At 55.5% G+C, this 17,135-nt stretch overlaps 6 protein-coding genes across 6 annotated transcripts; 4 read left to right on the top strand and 2 right to left on the bottom strand.

The window, feature by feature from the left end:
• Nucleotides 1-1,027: 1,027 nt before the first annotated feature.
• Nucleotides 1,028-2,310, bottom strand: GGS23DRAFT_464908 (uncharacterized protein). The gene is made up of 2 exons (XM_051514158.1): nucleotides 2,255-2,310; nucleotides 1,028-2,120 (listed from the first exon to the last, which is right to left on the bottom strand). The coding sequence occupies exon 2, from the start codon at nucleotides 1,809-1,811 to the stop codon at nucleotides 1,158-1,160; it is 654 nt and encodes a 217-aa protein (XP_051373533.1). The 5' UTR covers nucleotides 1,812-2,120; nucleotides 2,255-2,310; the 3' UTR covers nucleotides 1,028-1,157.
• An 875-nt stretch (nucleotides 2,311-3,185) lies between these two features.
• On the top strand, nucleotides 3,186-4,564 carry GGS23DRAFT_619474 (uncharacterized protein; the record flags this gene model as incomplete). Its single annotated transcript, XM_051521012.1, has 2 exons — nucleotides 3,186-3,689; nucleotides 3,733-4,564. The coding sequence occupies 2 exons, from the start codon at nucleotides 3,186-3,188 to the stop codon at nucleotides 4,270-4,272; spliced, it is 1,044 nt and encodes a 347-aa protein (XP_051373532.1). The 3' UTR covers nucleotides 4,273-4,564.
• A 352-nt stretch (nucleotides 4,565-4,916) lies between these two features.
• Nucleotides 4,917-6,057, top strand: GGS23DRAFT_595514 (uncharacterized protein; the record flags this gene model as incomplete). Its single annotated transcript, XM_051518323.1, has 3 exons — nucleotides 4,917-5,468; nucleotides 5,629-5,895; nucleotides 5,995-6,057. The coding sequence occupies 3 exons, from the start codon at nucleotides 4,917-4,919 to the stop codon at nucleotides 6,055-6,057; spliced, it is 882 nt and encodes a 293-aa protein (XP_051373531.1).
• Nucleotides 6,058-6,221: 164 nt separating this feature from the next.
• On the bottom strand, nucleotides 6,222-7,660 carry GGS23DRAFT_604305 (tRNA guanylyltransferase; the record flags this gene model as incomplete). Its single annotated transcript, XM_051519584.1, has 8 exons — nucleotides 6,222-6,443; nucleotides 6,542-6,646; nucleotides 6,732-6,820; nucleotides 6,877-7,049; nucleotides 7,117-7,161; nucleotides 7,245-7,376; nucleotides 7,502-7,591; nucleotides 7,647-7,660. The coding sequence occupies 8 exons, from the start codon at nucleotides 7,658-7,660 to the stop codon at nucleotides 6,222-6,224; spliced, it is 870 nt and encodes a 289-aa protein (XP_051373530.1).
• A 358-nt stretch (nucleotides 7,661-8,018) lies between these two features.
• On the top strand, nucleotides 8,019-10,074 carry GGS23DRAFT_561973 (WD40 repeat-like protein). The gene is made up of 2 exons (XM_051515990.1): nucleotides 8,019-8,618; nucleotides 8,701-10,074. The coding sequence occupies exons 1-2, from the start codon at nucleotides 8,260-8,262 to the stop codon at nucleotides 9,761-9,763; spliced, it is 1,422 nt and encodes a 473-aa protein (XP_051373529.1). The 5' UTR covers nucleotides 8,019-8,259; the 3' UTR covers nucleotides 9,764-10,074.
• Nucleotides 10,075-10,370: 296 nt separating this feature from the next.
• GGS23DRAFT_561971 (DNA-directed RNA polymerase II subunit RPB1) lies at nucleotides 10,371-16,873 on the top strand. Its single transcript, XM_051515989.1, has 4 exons — nucleotides 10,371-11,193; nucleotides 11,266-16,077; nucleotides 16,141-16,196; nucleotides 16,255-16,873. Exons 1-4 carry the CDS (start codon nucleotides 10,837-10,839, stop codon nucleotides 16,280-16,282), a joined length of 5,253 nt encoding a protein of 1,750 aa, XP_051373528.1. The 5' UTR covers nucleotides 10,371-10,836; the 3' UTR covers nucleotides 16,283-16,873.
• The last annotated feature ends 262 nt before the right edge of the window (nucleotides 16,874-17,135 follow it).

Raw genomic sequence — 17,135 nt, 5'->3', positions numbered from 1 at the left:
CAGCGGATAGACAATAGACGGACGGGGTGCCAGCGAGGGGCGGACGGCACGTGTCTGAGTCACCATGTGAGACGGCAAACGGCAGCGAGAGGGAGGCATTGGGGGGACGTGGAGTGAGTATGCTTGCTTCTCTGCCTGCGTGCACTACCGAGCATCACTGTCGAAAGCTGCCTGTATGGTTTCTATCTTGCTATCGTCGGCTGCGGACCCTACCCCGTCTCTCCGCGCTTGGGCCTGAACAAGGGTTTTTTTCTTTTCTTTTTTTTTCCTGTAGGTTGAGTCCAGATGATGTCGACCCGCCCACGAGTAGCGGGATATAACCACGATGAATAGGGTGACAAGCAGTAGGAGTGTTAAGTGGTATGTAGACGTAGGCACTATAAGCCTCCCCCTTCTGTCTTCGATCTCCTCAGATCCAACCCGGGATCCAGCTGTCCGCCTATATACACGTCTCTCGCCGTCCTAGCAGCTAGGGTAAGTCAGTGGCACCCAACTCCTCTCAAAAAAAAAAAAATTCGAATACTCTATCGATTCGAGAGAGCGCCGACCTCTTTCGCGCGGGAGCTAACGCCATTTCCTCACCCGCCCCTCACAACAGCCGTCTAGCGACCAGGCAAAATTCGAATCGCTAAACCCATTGGCAATCCGTTCCCGTGCTCACCCTGATCAAGCCTAGGAAGAGAATATTTCCCCAGTATCACATGTAGGCCCCCCCTCGCGATCCTGTGAATGCCGGCGATAGGCAGCGCCGAGGGCACGCTCGACTTACAAGCAAACAGGGGTGGCTTTTTATAGGGTTGCTACTATACCTCGCATTTCGCAGCAGAAGAGCCATTGGCAGCCCGCGGATGCGTGGACGCTGGGGTTCCACTGCGATGCAAGGTTGCTCGCTTTCCATGTGATAAGCACGGGTAGTACCTCTTCCTAGCCTGTACAGATGCAGGCTTCGACGTACTAGGAAAGACCAAATGCGATATAGGATCTGAGAGCCGCCTGTTGCTGTTAGCTGCACGAAGAATAGGAGGTGTCCATCACCTCGCTGGTAAGTACCTAATGCGAGGTGCCGAGTATACGGAAACGGACGTGCAATACGAAATAGCGACTCAACGGGAGTGAGAAGGTGGTATCACAACTCCCCACCTACGAGATATCTGTTCCTAGCGACGTCTCGATGCTGCGCTCGCTCCCGGCCCCGCTGTTGGAGCGACCCCAACCCGCTCCTCTCGGCTCCTTGTCATCATCCGCCCCGCCGGCGGGGCCGACGTACCGGTTGGTTCACTGCTACCTTGCCTACTAGTCGTTGGCCGCGCAGCAGTTCCGCCGGCGCCTCCGGACCTCGTCGAAGCCGTTTGCTGGGTGGCGGTCGCGCCAGAGACACCGATTACCCGCTGCGTGCGCGTCGTGGGGGTCGTGGCAGATGTGGATGTGGAGGCAGTAGCAGGATGTTGACTTCTGGTTGCCCGGGCCTGTTGTATGAATGCAGCACGCGCTTGACTAGGCGACTGTGCGCGAGCGCGGTGCTGATCGCGGGCGGCGCGGCGGGGTGCGGTTATGAAGGGGTCGCTGGTGTCACCGACTTCGGCATCGGCATCCTGCATGTCTTCGTCGTCTGCGGCTGTCGTTGTAGGTGGAGGCGACGGCGTTAATGACGAGGACGATGTGTCCATTGCGGTTGGTTGGGATTGCTGCGGCAATGGGGGGTGGGAGGCAGAACGCGAATGTACTTGAGTTTGGGCAGCATAGCGCCGGTCTTCATACGCGGCCACATCTTCAGCCGTGAGGGTGAGGGTGGTGGGCGGACGCCTCAACATTGCGTTGTAGAGCGGGTTGGCAGCTCTGGTCCCCTTCGCCTCTAGGAGCGGGTTAGGCGGGTAGGCTAAGGAGAGCGAGCGACCTAGTGAAGGGTTGCTTGTATACCTAGTAATAGCTTGTTGTCGTTCCGATTTCCCCGCTATCTATCCAAGATGGTGTAGCAACGTAGCAACGTAGGACTCCTTGGGTAGGTAGGTGTATATGCGTTTGAGCTACGAAGTTGGGATAGATGCCAAGGCTTTCAGGGATAAACGCGTTATGTTGCAGAGCTACACGCGTCTTCTAACCCTTCATTGAGCAATAGCAGCCTGTCCCGATTGTGGGGTTTGGGATTAGCGGTGTTTCTTCGTTACGACTTATACATATGCTACAGGGGATGGGATGGGGGGATGGGACATTCTCCATCTGGGGATGGTCTGGGATGATAGATAGCTTCACTTACCTAACGATGCCGGAGAGTACCAGAGGTGGTTTGGCCCTGGCGATGAATGCCGCATAAGGAAAAGCGACCCTCCTCCACTGTAGGTACCTATAAGCTGGATGCTCTCGGCGCGAGAGGGGCGTTGGCCAAGAATCTATGACAGGCCGCCGCGATAGTGGTGGTGGTGGTGATAGTGGCCAAGGTGTGGGAGGGAGAGCTTCACTCGCCACGAGATGTCCCGGAGGTGAATGAAGATGGTCGGGAAGTTATGGAGAGAGGGACGGGAATATCAAGCTCAGACGGGAGCTAAATCCAGCCCTGAGGCAAGAAGAAAATCATTCGCGACGAAATGCGACTGACTCTGGGAACATGGAGGATGAATCAGGTAAAGGAGGCGAATTGAGAGGGGGGGGGGATGGTGGGGAAGACGAAACAGTAAACAAGCGAAGTTTTCCTTACCGTGTGGCTACATCAGATGAATATTGCACGGCACTGTGCGAAAATGTCGGGTTCGGTAAGTACCTACCTACGTAATTAGAGGTTAGAGGTACCTAGATACCTAGGTCGCTTCTTCTCACTTAAAAGGATAGGTGGGCATTAGCTAATCTCACTTGTTACCCGCCTAGGTAGGTAGATACATTACCTTACACAACGTTACCCGGTGACGTCCAGCATGGAGTGGGGGAGGAACCCGGAAGTCGATTGAAGCAGCCCTTCTCTCGCCGTCCTCGTCATCCTAAAAATACAGTGAATGGAAAGCCCATGTTGACACGGGAACCGTCGCCCATAATTGTATGCCTGGCTATACCTGGTACGCACCTAAAATATCGACGGGTACGGAGTCATCCATACGCTTCACCTATGCGTCACACACTTCGAATCCCTCTATGTCATGTAGGCGAGTGTCCCATCTCACCCGACGAGCTCTGGGGGGTACACGACGTGAGGAGCGATGAGCCGTGTTTGCGGCCACTTTCCTGCGTCGAACTCGCACTCAAAGCGGCGAGCTCCCGAACCCACGATCTCGTGCTCGGCCTCGCCATCCTGCGCCGCCACGTCCTTCGGGAGGTCTGACAGCAGGGTAATCTTGATCGCCCTGTCGGTGCAAGCACCGGCCGCCGTCTGCCCGATCGTCGGCGCTTTATTCGTCCCCTTCTCTCCCCGTTGGCGTAAGTTTTATCTTTTCCCTAGTTCTCTCCAGGACGGGAGTAGCAATTTCATCAACCAAGAGATGATCCAGATCCGGGAACAGATCGACCTCAAGAAGATGCAAAATAAACCAGCGTGGCTTTCGACTGTGGCAAATCTCTTCTCCCGGCAGTATCTCCGCCGCACGGTCACGACTTTCTTCGTCCTCTGTATGACCCAGCTCACCAGCTCGTCGGTCGTCCAGAACTTCCAGAACTCTACGCCACCGCCGGCTTCCGGGGGTCAGCAAGCGCTGCTCATTTCGGGTGTATACGGGATGATGGTACCTAGTCATCGGCCAATTTATCTAGCCGTTCATCCTCGCCGACAAGTGGCCACGAGCCCGAACCATGTGGAGCGGCTCCCTGGTCCTCTGCGGGATGATCTCCATCTGCATGGCGCTCAGTGCAGTGTACGAAAACCAGAGCAATAGCAACCTAGCCAGCGCCCGGGAGGCCATTGTCTTCATCTTCCTTTACTCGATGTGTTACGCCATTTTCTTCAACGGGATTGTGTGGGTCGTGTGCTCGGAGCTGTTCCCCTTCTTCTGGACCAAGGACGCTTCCGTCGCCGTCTATTCCAAGACTGCCGTCGCCATCGTCCTGTCGCGGATCACGCCCCTTGTCATCGCCAACGTTGGCTGGCGGTACTACTCCCTTTTCATCGCCATCAACTTCGCCGCCGCCGTAGTCTATTTCTTCCTCCTCCCAGAAACCTCCGATAAGTCACTTTACGAGATCACCGAGCTCTTCGAAGATACCCGTGCCACCGGCCACATTAGAGAGATCGATGTCGACGCTAAGGACTTCGAATTGAATGACCCGGCCGCCGAGACGCGGAGCAGGGCTTAGGGCCTGCTATCTGGAACCATTAGTGATATGGGACCGCCCCCTTCTCGGCATCCGCTATTTAGGTAGTGCGGTAACGGACTAGCTCGCCTCTGGGTAGTAAATCCACTCCAAGGTTGACGTAAACGCTGCTAGGCTTGCAAATAGAGTAGGTATGTCAACAAGACACTGCTGCGGTCTATCGTTTGTAAGTCTCAAGACCTCGAATTCCTTAGACGGTCCCGTCATGTGTCTATTTGGAAGCGCTTATAGCACTCACGGAGTAAAAAGGGGTATTCCCCAAAGTATACCTAGGTATGTTCGTGGTCACGTGTAGTATGTAGGCGCGCATTAGTAATAATCCGGTAACGGAGATTGGAGTTCTTATACCGAGGTTTCGTATGAGAATATGTGCATATGCAGTTATAAGTAACTGGCATTTTTGGACCTAAGAATTTTCGATCGTTTCTCATGAACGAAGTCCACACTTGGAGACATACCTACACACCTAGGTAGTAATCCTCCCTTCAACGCAAAGAACTTGCTCCGAGTTTCCACCACCCAAAACAGCAGAACACGCCGACCCTCGAACAACACCCCTACAATCCTACCTCGGAAAGCTAGAAAGGAAGAAGAATCATTACCACCACACGCCGAGAGGGGGCGCGATGAACGCGCACGCCCTGCTGACGTCGCAGGGGTGGCGGGGCACCGGACACCCGCTGGGGACGAGGGGCGACGGGCGGGGCCTGACGCACCGGCTGCTGATGCGGCGGAACGAGGACGGGCGGGGGCTGGGGAGCCGGCAGGCGGAGGCGGAGCGGCGGGCGGACGCGTGGTGGCTCAACGCGTTCGACGAGGCGCTCAAGGGCATCGACACGGGCAGCGGCGGGGCTACGGTGAAGCAGGCGGCGGGGGCCCGGGGTGGGGCGCTCGCAGCCATCGCGACCCCGGCGGCCAAGTACACGGGCTCGCGCGGGCTGTACAGCTCCTTTGTGCGGGGCGGCGTGCTCGAGGGGACGCTAGGGCCCCAGGCGAAGAAGGAGGCGGACGCGGGAGGGCTTCCGACGCCGCCGGATAGCGATGGGGGCGCGGCGGCGCGGCGGCGCCCAGGAGGTCGCACCAAAGCCAGGGCCGGGGAAACGAAGGAGGAGAGGAGGGCGCGGCGCGCAGAGAAGAGGTCGAGGAAGGCGGAGAAGCGAGCGCGGAAGGAGGGGAAGGTGAAGAAGAGAGAAGAGAAAGGGGAGAAGTCGAAGAAAAAGAAGAAGGAGGGGGGGGAGGAGGCACCCGGGCAGACGGAGACCAGAGAGGAATGCCGCGCTAGGAGGGAGGCGAGGCGCAGGCGAAAGGAGGAAAAGAGGCGGCTCCAGCCCCCCGGAGGCTGAGGCGCGAGCTCGGAACTACGCGAGCCGCCACTACTCTACCGACCACATTAAGGCCTACCCGCCCCCCCCCGTGCGGATCCGCCGGGCTCTGGGCGCGCTGAGACGCCTCGATCGCAGCGCTCGCAGGCCCGGTTCGGCCGGCGGCACGGCTCACGGCCTAGTATTCCCCACTGGTAACATCGATCCACAACACCAGTTAGACGGCCACCGGGGCCGAATCGTGGCTCTCCTCGGCGGCCTACCGATGCTGCTGCGCGCACCGGTTCGCCACGATTCTTCAAGGCTGCGACAGGCACGAGGACGACGAACACGATAAGGCTAACGGAGGTGCCGATTGCTATGTGCGAATATACCTGTCTAGGCTATAGCGCGCGGCGTGGACGAGAAGCTCGGGAACTCCCATTCTCGCCGGGTGTGGGTTTAAGCTTCATCCGAGGCAGCCGGACTCCAAATACGATTGGTATATGCGTTGTATGATATACGTACATGTATATATATGTACGAGTCCAACGCCTTCAGATGTTCACGTAATTTGAGAAAAGTAAATGGATCGAGTTGATGTTTACTCTAATTAATTATATTTCGAGTCTATGTCTCCTTTGGGATCTGGCCCGGTTTGTTGGATAGCAGCCACGGCCGCCGCTCCCAAAAGTCGTCCTTGATAATATCGACATGGTCGACCAGGATTCTCGCCTTCGCGCGCCGCTTCTTGTCATTCTGGTCCTGCGTCTTGGATTGTTCCACCGGCTCCGCCAGCTCGTCGGCCGCCTTAGCTATGACCTCGTGACTTCCCGGCTCGACGAGCTCGTACTAGGTGCCGTCAGCATGGGTTCAGATGAGAACTTTCGAAACCAGTCTCAGAGTGAGGGGGGGATGGGGTGGCGCGATATGGTGAAGGGAAAGCATACGTCTCGGCACACCACGCTCCCTTTCCTGAAGATTTCCGGCTCGTTGTTGTAGTTAATCTTGAACTTGGAGTATAAGATTTCGTTTTTGTCCGCCGCGAGAGTCCCCTAGCCAACAATCAGCTTGTCTATCCACATGGGAATTCTGAGGGGGTAGATGAGTTCAGGAGCGTTTTAGGGGGTCGTGACTGACGGATAGAAACTTCTCCGCCTCGCTTGCGCCTATACCACCTAGCTTAACAAGCGACCAGAAGGTGGTGTTGTAAAGATTGTTGATGTGGCCTGCCCACCCACCATCAGCAACTCTGACCTGGCGAGATACGACAGTAGCGGCATACAGTCTACCTGGCGCCAACTCAAATAGTCGCGCAAGTTCTGCACGCTGGGGTAGCAAACTACCCGTCCGTCAAAGCTGGGGAGCGGCGGCGACAGCGGCGTGTCCGGGAAGTAGGTCGGCCACAGGTGGACGTAGTAGGCCGTAAACGTCGACACTATCGTCGACACTATCTTGCTACATTGCAGGAATTAGGCATGTTCCGATGCCTTGCCACCCCCGACGGCGAATTCAGAATACTCACCTTGACCTTCTCTCAAAGAGGGCACAAGTCTTGTGAAAAACAAAACTACCAACTCTCAGTACAAGAAACCAACGATCTACTCGCTCTTCCCGGCGAGGCTGGCGGAGCCCATCCGGAAAATCGCCTACCTATACTCATCACTGACTCCATAGGCGATGGTGATGTCGGGCAGCTCCGTCATAACCGCCTTGGCCGCGGCGTTCATGAGGTCGAGAGCTCTACGGTCATTGGGTTTCTCAAAATTATACTTGGCGCACAATCTAAAGACATTAGGGTAGAGAGCAGATGAGAATAGGCAATGGTAGGAATATAGAGGCACCGGTTAGGATACGGAAAGGCAACCGTCATGCATTGAGTGAGCGTAAGGGAGGAGGGAGGCTGTTACTTGGTGAAACCCCTGCCGTCTATTCTGACTATGACCCAGGTATTGGGCAGCAGATTGTCCGGCTGCTCGAATTGCTTGACATATTCAAACCTGGCATTTAATGTTTAGACGTATGATAGGAAGAGCCTGAGGGAAGATGGCCTGCCTTGAGTTGGCCATTGGGCCTGTTTTCTCGTGTTGGGGTCTGCGAATAGGAATATTTCGATGAAGAGGAGGTTTAATCGCAGGTGGTAGACGCGATATGAGAGAATGTCTGGTTACCGAAGAGAAACCTGCCGACCCGTATAGGGCAAAGTCTCTGGGTACTTACGGTACCTACCTACTTCCTAAGGTACCTACCTAGGTAGGTAGCACCACAGGTACCTAAGGCACCTACTTGCCCGGTAATAATGTTTTATCAATGTCGTTCAATGGGGGGTTGAGGTTCCTTGCAAAGTGGGGTAACGGTACCGGTGGGGGCCAGTCCCAGTCATTACCCCCTGTAGTAATGCTCTGTAGCGATCTCCTGCACTGTCAAGCTGCAAGGCTACCGTCATTACCGCATTACCGCCGTTACCACATATAATACGCCGCCGGCAGCCGCACGAGGGAAATGCTTGGTGTTCCATACCGACTCTATCGTGCCTTGCCTGGCAGCAGCCTCAGCTAACACCTCCCTGGGCTGCCCGCCGAGCCTGCTACCTCCTCTCCCTCTGTCATGATCATCGGCGTGCAACTATACCATCTATCCTGCGACCCTGAGGTGAACGCGTGCCGATATGAACCTGCTACTTTCCGACGATTACCTGCTTCAGGATTATCCCGAGAACATCACCAACACCATTCGTTCCGGCCACACGACATGTCTGCGGTTCAATCGCAAGGGCGACTACCTGGCCTCCGGTCGCGTCGACGGCACCGTCGTGGTTTGGGACCTTGAGACCATGGGCGTGGCGCGCAAGTTACGAGGCCATAGAGCGGCAATAACTTCGCTGAGTTGGTCTAGATGCGGCCGCTACCTTCTCTCCGCCTGCCAAGGCTGGAGGGCTGTTCTCTGGAACCTGCAGGATGGCACGAGGTATCGGGAGGTCCGCTTTCGCGCGCCCATCTACACTGCAGATCTGCACCCTTGGAACCAGTAAGTAGCTCCCGGAGGGGCGTGGCCATCGTACCCGGGCCAGCTGGGAAGAAGGCGGAAGCTAATGCCGGCCCTAATCTAGCAACATGTTCGTTGCCTCCATCTTCGACGAAGCCCCCTCACTTGTCGATATGAGCGGCCCGAGCGACGTTAAGCACACCCTCCCCTCTGCGCCCAAGCGAGCGAATGCCGACGCCGACGCCGCGACTAGGGAAAAACAGGCCAAGGAGGACGCGAAGCAGATGACCACCGCGACGGTGTGGACGGCTACGGGTGATCACATCCTCGCGGGCACGAACAAAGGCCGGTTCAACATTATCGATGCCAACACCCGCGAAATCATATGGTCCGAGAAGATATGTAGCTCGGTGGTAACTACCATACGGTTGACGCGGTCGGGCCGCGAGTTACTGGTGAATTCGCAGGATCGCATCATCAGGACCTTCCACCTACCTAACCTGTCGGCGGAGGACCTCGACCCCGATACGATACAGATGCCGCTCGAGCACAAATTCCAAGACGTCGTCAATAGGCTGTCTTGGAACCACGTCACGTTTAGCGCCACGGGCGAGTACGTGGCGGCATCTACATACAACAATCACGAATTATATATATGGGAGCGAAATCACGGCAGCTTGGTCCGGATGCTAGAAGGGCCGAAGGAGGAGCAGGGTGTCATAGAGTGGCACCCGCACAGAGCCCTCCTAGTCGCCTGCGGGCTCGAGACCGGCCGCATCTACATCTGGTCGGTGACCACGCCGCAGCGCTGGTCGGCGTTGGCGCCGGACTTTGTCGAGGTCGAGGAGAACGTCGAGTACATCGAGAGGGAGGACGAATTCGACATCCACCCGCAGGAAGAGATTAACAAGCGCCGACTGGATATGGAGGACGAGGATATTGACGTCTTGACGCTCGATCCGAGCAAAGGGTACGACGAGGAGATCGACGGTACCGGGTTCAGGATGCCGGTGCTGTTCAACCTGGGCGAGAGCGACAGCGAAGAGGAATTCGTCACAGTGTCGACGGGCACGGTGCGTCGTAGGAGCCTCGGCGAGGGACAGGAGGGCGAGGCTTCCAACGGGGAAGCAGGAACCGGAGGGAATAAGAAGGCCGGCGGCAAGGGCACGAGAGGGAGGAAAAAGTGATGGAATTAGAATAGACATTGTTGTTGTTAATGTACGTATACCGACGATAAGCCTAGACACGCGTTGCCCGCATTGACCGATTCCGGAGCATATGCAGTCGGCGCCTTAGTCTGGATCCCCGGACTCGACTTGGGCGTTGGGATGCGATGAATGCGATGGCGATGAGGCAAGGCAGGTAAAAAGATTTTAACACCCGGTTACCCGGGTACTCAACAATCCCCCGCACTGTACATATACGTGGGACGCCTAATACAAATGCGCGGCTTGCCCAGAGAAAACCTCAAGTAGGGGTACCTAAGGTTGCAGTCACACAGTACATGTTACAGGTTATAAATACCGTGTCATTTAGCTGCGTACCTAGGTACCCCCTAGAGTACTTGGTAGGTACCTGGGTACGTTCGGACGGGCCGTGGTGCAAGTACCTGACCACGCAACTTTCCGTGCCGAGGTACCTCGATCCGTGCAATTCACCCGTCTCCGCCCACATGGAGAAATTTGGCGCCGGTGACTTATTCACTCAAAAGAGGTTTAGCGCTGTTTCGTGGCCGATACCTGCCTTTGTCCTCTCACGTTCCCTACCTAAGTTCTTCTCGCCTTGTCTCGCAACCGATCGTCCTCTTCCCAGCCACAACAACAATTTTCACGATTGACGAAACATCACAACGCGCCCCGGATATCGCCCCAGCTTCCCTCCCGCGACTATCCGACATCATATCTCACATCCGCACAGTGGTTTCTGGTCATCGCGATTGCCTCGTCAGCCTGCGCGCCCTGGAGCGACTCTAGTCATTCACCTCGGGCCTCCGGCCTAGTTGGCAACAGCCCTCTAGTCGCCGTCGTCCGCATCATCCGTCATCCTCTCCGCCCATATCAACGGGCATTTCCATCATCGTCACCTTCGCTACTGGTCGCGCGTGTCTCGCTCTTCAATCGAGACGATACATTCATTTTTTCTGCTTACGAGTTAACGATTCGACGACACTACACTACACCCATCACGTCTCTCACCGTCCCCTCACCGCGCCTTCGCCTCTTAACCGAAGAATACCCACTCCCCTTATCCATCAGCCGAGATGGCAAACCTTCATTTCGCGCACTCCGGTGCGCCCGTCAAGACGGTGCAGGAGATCCAGTTCGGTCTCCTCTCGCCTGAGGAAATCAAAAACATGAGTGTCGCGCACATCTTATACCCCGAGACCATGGACGAGACGCGGACGAGACCTCGCCAGAGTGGCCTCAATGATCCGCGTCTCGGTTCTGTTGACCGTCAGTTCAAGTGTGCCACTTGTCTGGAGAACATGTCCGAGTGTCCCGGCCACTTTGGTCACATCGAGCTCGCGAAGCCGGTCTTTCATCCGGGCTTTCTGAAGAAGGTCAAGAAGATCCTCGAGATCGTCTGTCACAACTGTAGCAAAGTCTTGGATGACAGAGTCAGTTCCCTGCTCTTGGTCCCTGGTGGTATTGTGCCTGGACACTTGTGATGCTGACCGGCTTCCCTCTAGAATACTCCAGATTTCGCGGCCGCCGTGAGCTCACGAGACCCCAAAGCTCGGTTTAACCGCGTCTGGAATTGCTGCAAGACCAAGAGAGTTTGCAGCAATGAGGTCCCCAACAAAGAGGAGGACAAGGAGTATGAGCCGGGCAGCAAGCCCAAGTCGGAGGGTCACGGTGGTTGCGGTAACTTGCAGCCTCAAGTCCGCCAGACGGCTCTTCAACTATGGGCCCACTACCAGGTCGTGAGCGAAGAAGGCGCCAAGACTAAGGAGAAGCGTGCCCTCGCCCCCGAGATGGTTCTCAATATCCTCAAGCACATATCTGACGACGATCTCCGTGATATGGGCCTGAACCCAGACTACTCCCGACCAGAATGGATGGTCATCACAGTTCTTCCTGTCCCGCCGCCTCCGGTTCGCCCCAGTATATCTATGGACGGAACCGGTCAAGGTCTGAGAAACGAGGACGATTTGACCTACAAGCTGGGCGACATTATCCGTGCCAACGGCAATGTTCGACAGGCCATCCAGGAGGGCTCTCCCGCCCACATCCTCGCCGAATTCGAGCAGCTTCTGCAGTACCACGTCGCTACGCTGATGGACAACGACATTGCCGGTCAACCGCAGGCGCTACAGAAAAGCGGACGCCCTGTTAAGTCTATTCGAGCTCGTCTGAAGGGGAAGGAAGGTCGATTACGTGGTAACTTGATGGGCAAGCGTGTGGACTTCTCCGCTCGTACTGTCATCACAGGTGACGCCAATATTTCACTTGACGAAGTTGGTGTCCCGAAGTCCATCGCCCGAACGTTGACGTACCCTGAGACGGTCACCCCTTACAATATATCCCGCCTTCACAAGCTAGTCCAAAACGGACCCAACGAGCACCCTGGTGCCAAGTATGTCATTCGGTCGGACGGTACGAGAATCGACTTGCGGCACCACAAACGTGCCGGTCAGATCTCGCTGGAATACGGCTGGAAAGTCGAGCGACATCTCCAAGACGGCGATTATATCATATTCAATCGTCAACCGTCGCTTCACAAAGAGTCTATGATGGGTCACAGAGTTAAGGTGATGCCGTTCTCTACGTTCCGCCTCAACCTGTCTGTCACATCGCCATACAACGCAGATTTCGACGGCGATGAGATGAACTTGCACGTACCGCAGTCCGAGGAGACGCGGGCCGAAGTTCGGGAACTCTGCATGGTTCCCCTCAATATTGTTTCCCCCCAACGAAACGGGCCGTTGATGGGCATTGTGCAAGACACGCTGGCTGGCGTATACAAGATGTGCCGACGCGACGTCTTCTTGACCAAGGAGCAGGTTTTCAACATCATGCTCTGGGTGCCTGATTGGGATGGTATTATCCCCCAACCGGCTATCCTCAGACCGGTTCCACGCTGGACCGGGAAGCAGATTGTCAGCATGATCATCCCGAGGGAGATCAGCTTCTACGCCAAGCCCGGAGGTGGCTCATGGTGCCCACTAACCGACGACGGCTGCTACGTCCAGTCCGGTCAGCTACTGTTTGGTCTTCTCACCAAGAAGAATGTCGGTGCCGCGGGAGGAGGCATAGTCCACCTATGCTACAATGAGCTCGGACCCGAAGGCGCGATGGCTTTCCTTAATGGGTGCCAGCGCGTCGTCAACTACTGGCTCTTCCACAACGGCTTCAGCATCGGTATCGGTGATACTATCCCCGACAAGATTACCATCGAGAAGGTTCAAAAAAACATTGACGAGCAGAAGGACGAGGTCGCTAAGCTCACGGCCCAGGCCACTGCGAACCAGTTGGAAGCTCTCCCTGGTATGAATATTCGAGAAACGTTCGAGAGCAAGGTTTCGAAGGCCCTCAACTCTGCCCGAGACAAGGCAGGTACCACCACCGAGAACAGTCTCAAGGACCTCAACAATGCCGTAGTCATGGCTCGGTCTGGTTCGAAGGGGTCCTCGATCAACATTTCCCAGATGACTGCTCTGGTCGGTCAGCAGATCGTCGAAGGCAAGCGTATCCCCTTCGGCTTCAAATACCGAACTCTACCGCACTTTACCAAGGATGATTATTCGCCCGAAGCTCGAGGTTTCGTCGAGAACTCCTACCTGCGTGGCTTGACACCTTCAGAATTCTTTTTCCACGCCATGGCAGGTCGTGAGGGTCTCATTGATACCGCCGTCAAGACCGCCGAAACCGGTTACATCCAGCGTCGTCTCGTGAAAGCTCTCGAAGACGTTAGCGCGCGGTACGATGGTACCGTTCGAAACTCCCTTGGTGACATCATTCAATTCATCTACGGAGAGGATGGCCTGGACGGAATGCACATAGAAAAGCAACCAATGGACCACTGGGTCCTTAGGGATGTCGACTTTGAGAACCGATACCGTATTGACGTGATGGAGGACCTTAATCAGCCGGTGCTCGATGCGCTCGAGTACGGTCAGGATCTCGTAGGTGACGCGACTGTTCAGGAGCTTCTAGACGCGGAGTGGGAAGCATTGTACAAGGACCGCCAATTTCTACGTGAACTAAAGAAGAACGTCGAGAAGCTTGAGGAGATGTTCCAGCTTCCCCTCAACGTTGGTCGACTAATTGAATCTTCGAAGCAACTCCTCAAGGTTGACGACGCCAAGCGAAGTAACCTCTCCCCCCAAGATGTCATTCCTGTGGTGAAGGACCTATTAGAAAGAATGGTTGTCGTTCGTGGATCCGACCCAGTCTCGATAGAAGCCGACGACAACGCATCGAAGCTCTTCAAGGCCCTTCTTCGTTCGCGATTGGCCTTCAAGCGTGTCGCAGTGCACCATCGCCTAGATAAGCTGGCTTTCCGTCACGTCGTGGGCGAGCTAGAGTCTCGATGGGCGAAAGCGATGGTGAACCCCGGCGAGATGGTGGGCGTATTAGCTGCACAGTCTATCGGTGAACCTGCGACACAGATGACTCTAAACACGTTCCATTTTACCGGTATCTCGTCCAAGAACGTCACACTCGGTGTCCCGCGACTCAAGGAGATTCTCAATGTGGCCAGCAACATCAAGACGCCCTCCATGATGGTATTTTTGGATGGCTCTGCCGCTTCGCAGGACCACGCGAAGAAGCTTCGAAGCGTTGTCGAGCATACGAATCTCCGTTCTGTTACGGCAATTACCGAAGTCTACTATGACCCCGACATTGAGTCGACCACAATCCCGGAAGACGATGACTTTGTGTCGTCGTATTTCCTACTTCCAGACGATAGCCAGCCTTCCATTGATCGGCAGTCACGTTGGCTGCTTCGTTTCGTCTTGGATCGACAAAAGATGCTCGATAAGGGTCTGACTGTTGAAGATGTGGCTACCCGTCTCCGAGAGGAGTATCATAACGATCTCGCGGTTATTTGTAGTGACAATAACGCGGATCAACAGGTAATACGTATTCGGCCGATGCCAGAAGACAAGGACGACTCGGATAAGCCTATCGAGGATGATGTGATGCTGAAGCGTCTAGCCGACCACCTCCTTGAAAACTTAACACTGCGGGGAGTCAAGGGCATCGAGCGAGCTTTCTTGAACAAGGGAACGAGAGTTGCCGTTGATAAGAGCGGCGCCTTGATTCAGTCGAAGGATAGCCCGCTGTGTGAGGAGTGGTATCTGGATACGCAGGGCACGGCCCTACGGGAAGTCCTGGCCGTACCCGGAGTGGATGCTCAGCGTACCATCACGAACGACTTGTGGCAGACCGTGGAAGTCTTCGGCATCGAAGCCGCCCGAGGCGCACTCCTGAACGAGTTGAGGAGAGTTTTGGCCTTTGACGGTTCATACGTGAACGAGCGCCACCTTTCCCTCCTGGTTGATGTTATGACCTACCGAGGCAGCATCGCCGCTGTTACCCGCCATGGCATCAACAGAGCCGACACTGGTGCCCTGATGAGATGTTCATTTGAAGAGACTGTCGAGATTCTTCTGGAAGCAGCCGCTATCGGCGAGCTGGATGATTGCACTGGTATATCGGAGAACGTCATGCTCGGACAATTGGCCCCGATGGGTACCGGTCACTTCGAAACCTATCTGGATCCCAAGATGCTCGACACGGTCATCTCGGACAACTCGAGAATGGGTCTGATGCCAGGTATGACGATTAAGGGTAGCCCCATGGACGGTGCAGCGACCCCATACGATACCGGATCGCCGATGACGGACTCTGGCTACGGCATATCCCTCGCCTCGCCATCGATGGGTATGGGCAACTTCTCGCCTATCGTCGGGGCTGGTTCAGACTCGCCCTCAGGATTCGGAACCGAGTATGGAGGATTCGGAAGCGCTAGTCCGTATGGAGGACGAAGTCCTGGCGCAACGAGCCCGTTCTCAGGCGGTGCCTCGCCCACTTCGCCATTCAGTAGTTACGGCGGCTACTCGCCCACTTCGCCTGGTGGAAGTTATTCACCTACTTCACCAATGATCGGCGGTCGTTACGATAGCTCACCACGGTTCAGTCCTTCTTCGCCGTCGTTCTCGCCAAGTTCGCCTCACTTCAGGGCCACGAGCCCATCGAGTCCCAACTACAGTCCAACCTCGCCCAGCTACTCGCCTACCTCACCCTCGTCGCCGCAGCATTATTCTCCTACGTCTCCTGGTCTCAACTCTCCTACTTCGCCTAATTACTCCCCAACGAGTCCCAGCTATAGTCCGACGTCTCCTAATCTCCATGCGGGTGCTACATCGCCTTCTTACTCGCCCGTGTCGCCAAACTATTCACCGACGTCACCCGCGGCCTATTCGCCGACAAGCCCAGGCTATAGAACATCGGGAGCCCAACAATCTCCCACGAGTCCTCGCTACTCCCCAACGGTTCGTGTCTAACCCAACGCGATACCTCTGTTTTCTTTGGGCTACTCGCTAACATTTACACAGTCTCCCGCATTTTCACCCAAGACTCCGGGTCCCGGTGGCAACGCCAGTCCCAAGTTGTAAGTTTCCGTATCCATTCTATATGCAGCACATGGCCGTACTAACCAAAGTGCGCAGCTCACCCACTTCCCCCAAGAACGACTAATTCGCTCGTATACCCCTTGGTTTCACTTAATACCTGTGTTGAATAATAAACACTGGTGGCGTCTTGGGTTCCGTCTACATTTGCATCCAGGTGTTCCCGTTTTTTTCCGTTTCTGCTTTTTCAACCTCTTAACCTCCCCTAGAGGACTTAATGCATGATAGAGGAAAGATTCCCTTTGGCATGTGCTCGAGACTCGAACAAGAGCTCGAGTGACGACAAAAGAAAGAAAACAAGTCAACCCCCAAAAAAAGACAAAAGGTGAAATGTGGGCATGAGAGATCGGTTTTGTTTTGCTGTATACTAGCAGAGAACGGGCTCAGAAAGAGTCCGAAAGAGGGGTTTTCAGTTGTTTTTCCTGGAGACATGGACTGGTCATAAGATTGACATTTCTGCCCGATCGAGTTCCTATCGTCGTCGTCATTGCATGTCGTGCGGAGAGAAGGAAGGGAAGGGCAAAGGAGACGAAGACGAGACGAAGGGGGGAAGAGAGAGAGGGGGAGAGAGGCTTCCCAATGCACACGTCACCGGGAACAGAGACGGATTAGGCAGATAGGGCAGGTAGGCAGGAAAATAAATATGCATTCATACGTACCAACATGACAGCAGCCGTGACAGAGGACAGTGATAAAAATAAGTGAGTAGGCGAGCGCACTATTACCCCCCCCCCCCCCCGGTTTGTTTCCCACGTGCTAGCAAGGGATAGATAGGTAGATGCAGTTCTCACGACTCTTATCTGTGTCTATCTAGCTCGTCCCGACCCTTCCCGCGTCATGTGCTAGCCGCGACGAGGTGGGTACGTCTGCCCATCCACCTCTCTTGCTTCCCCTTTGCCTTCTAGTCCTATCCCTACCCC

This window comes from Durotheca rogersii, assembly GCF_024521655.1.
Source record: "Durotheca rogersii strain YMJ 92031201 chromosome Unknown GGS23scaffold_6, whole genome shotgun sequence".
Lineage (NCBI taxonomy): Eukaryota > Fungi > Ascomycota > Sordariomycetes > Xylariales > Xylariaceae > Durotheca > Durotheca rogersii.
This window is presented reverse-complemented; position numbering and strand designations above follow the sequence as displayed.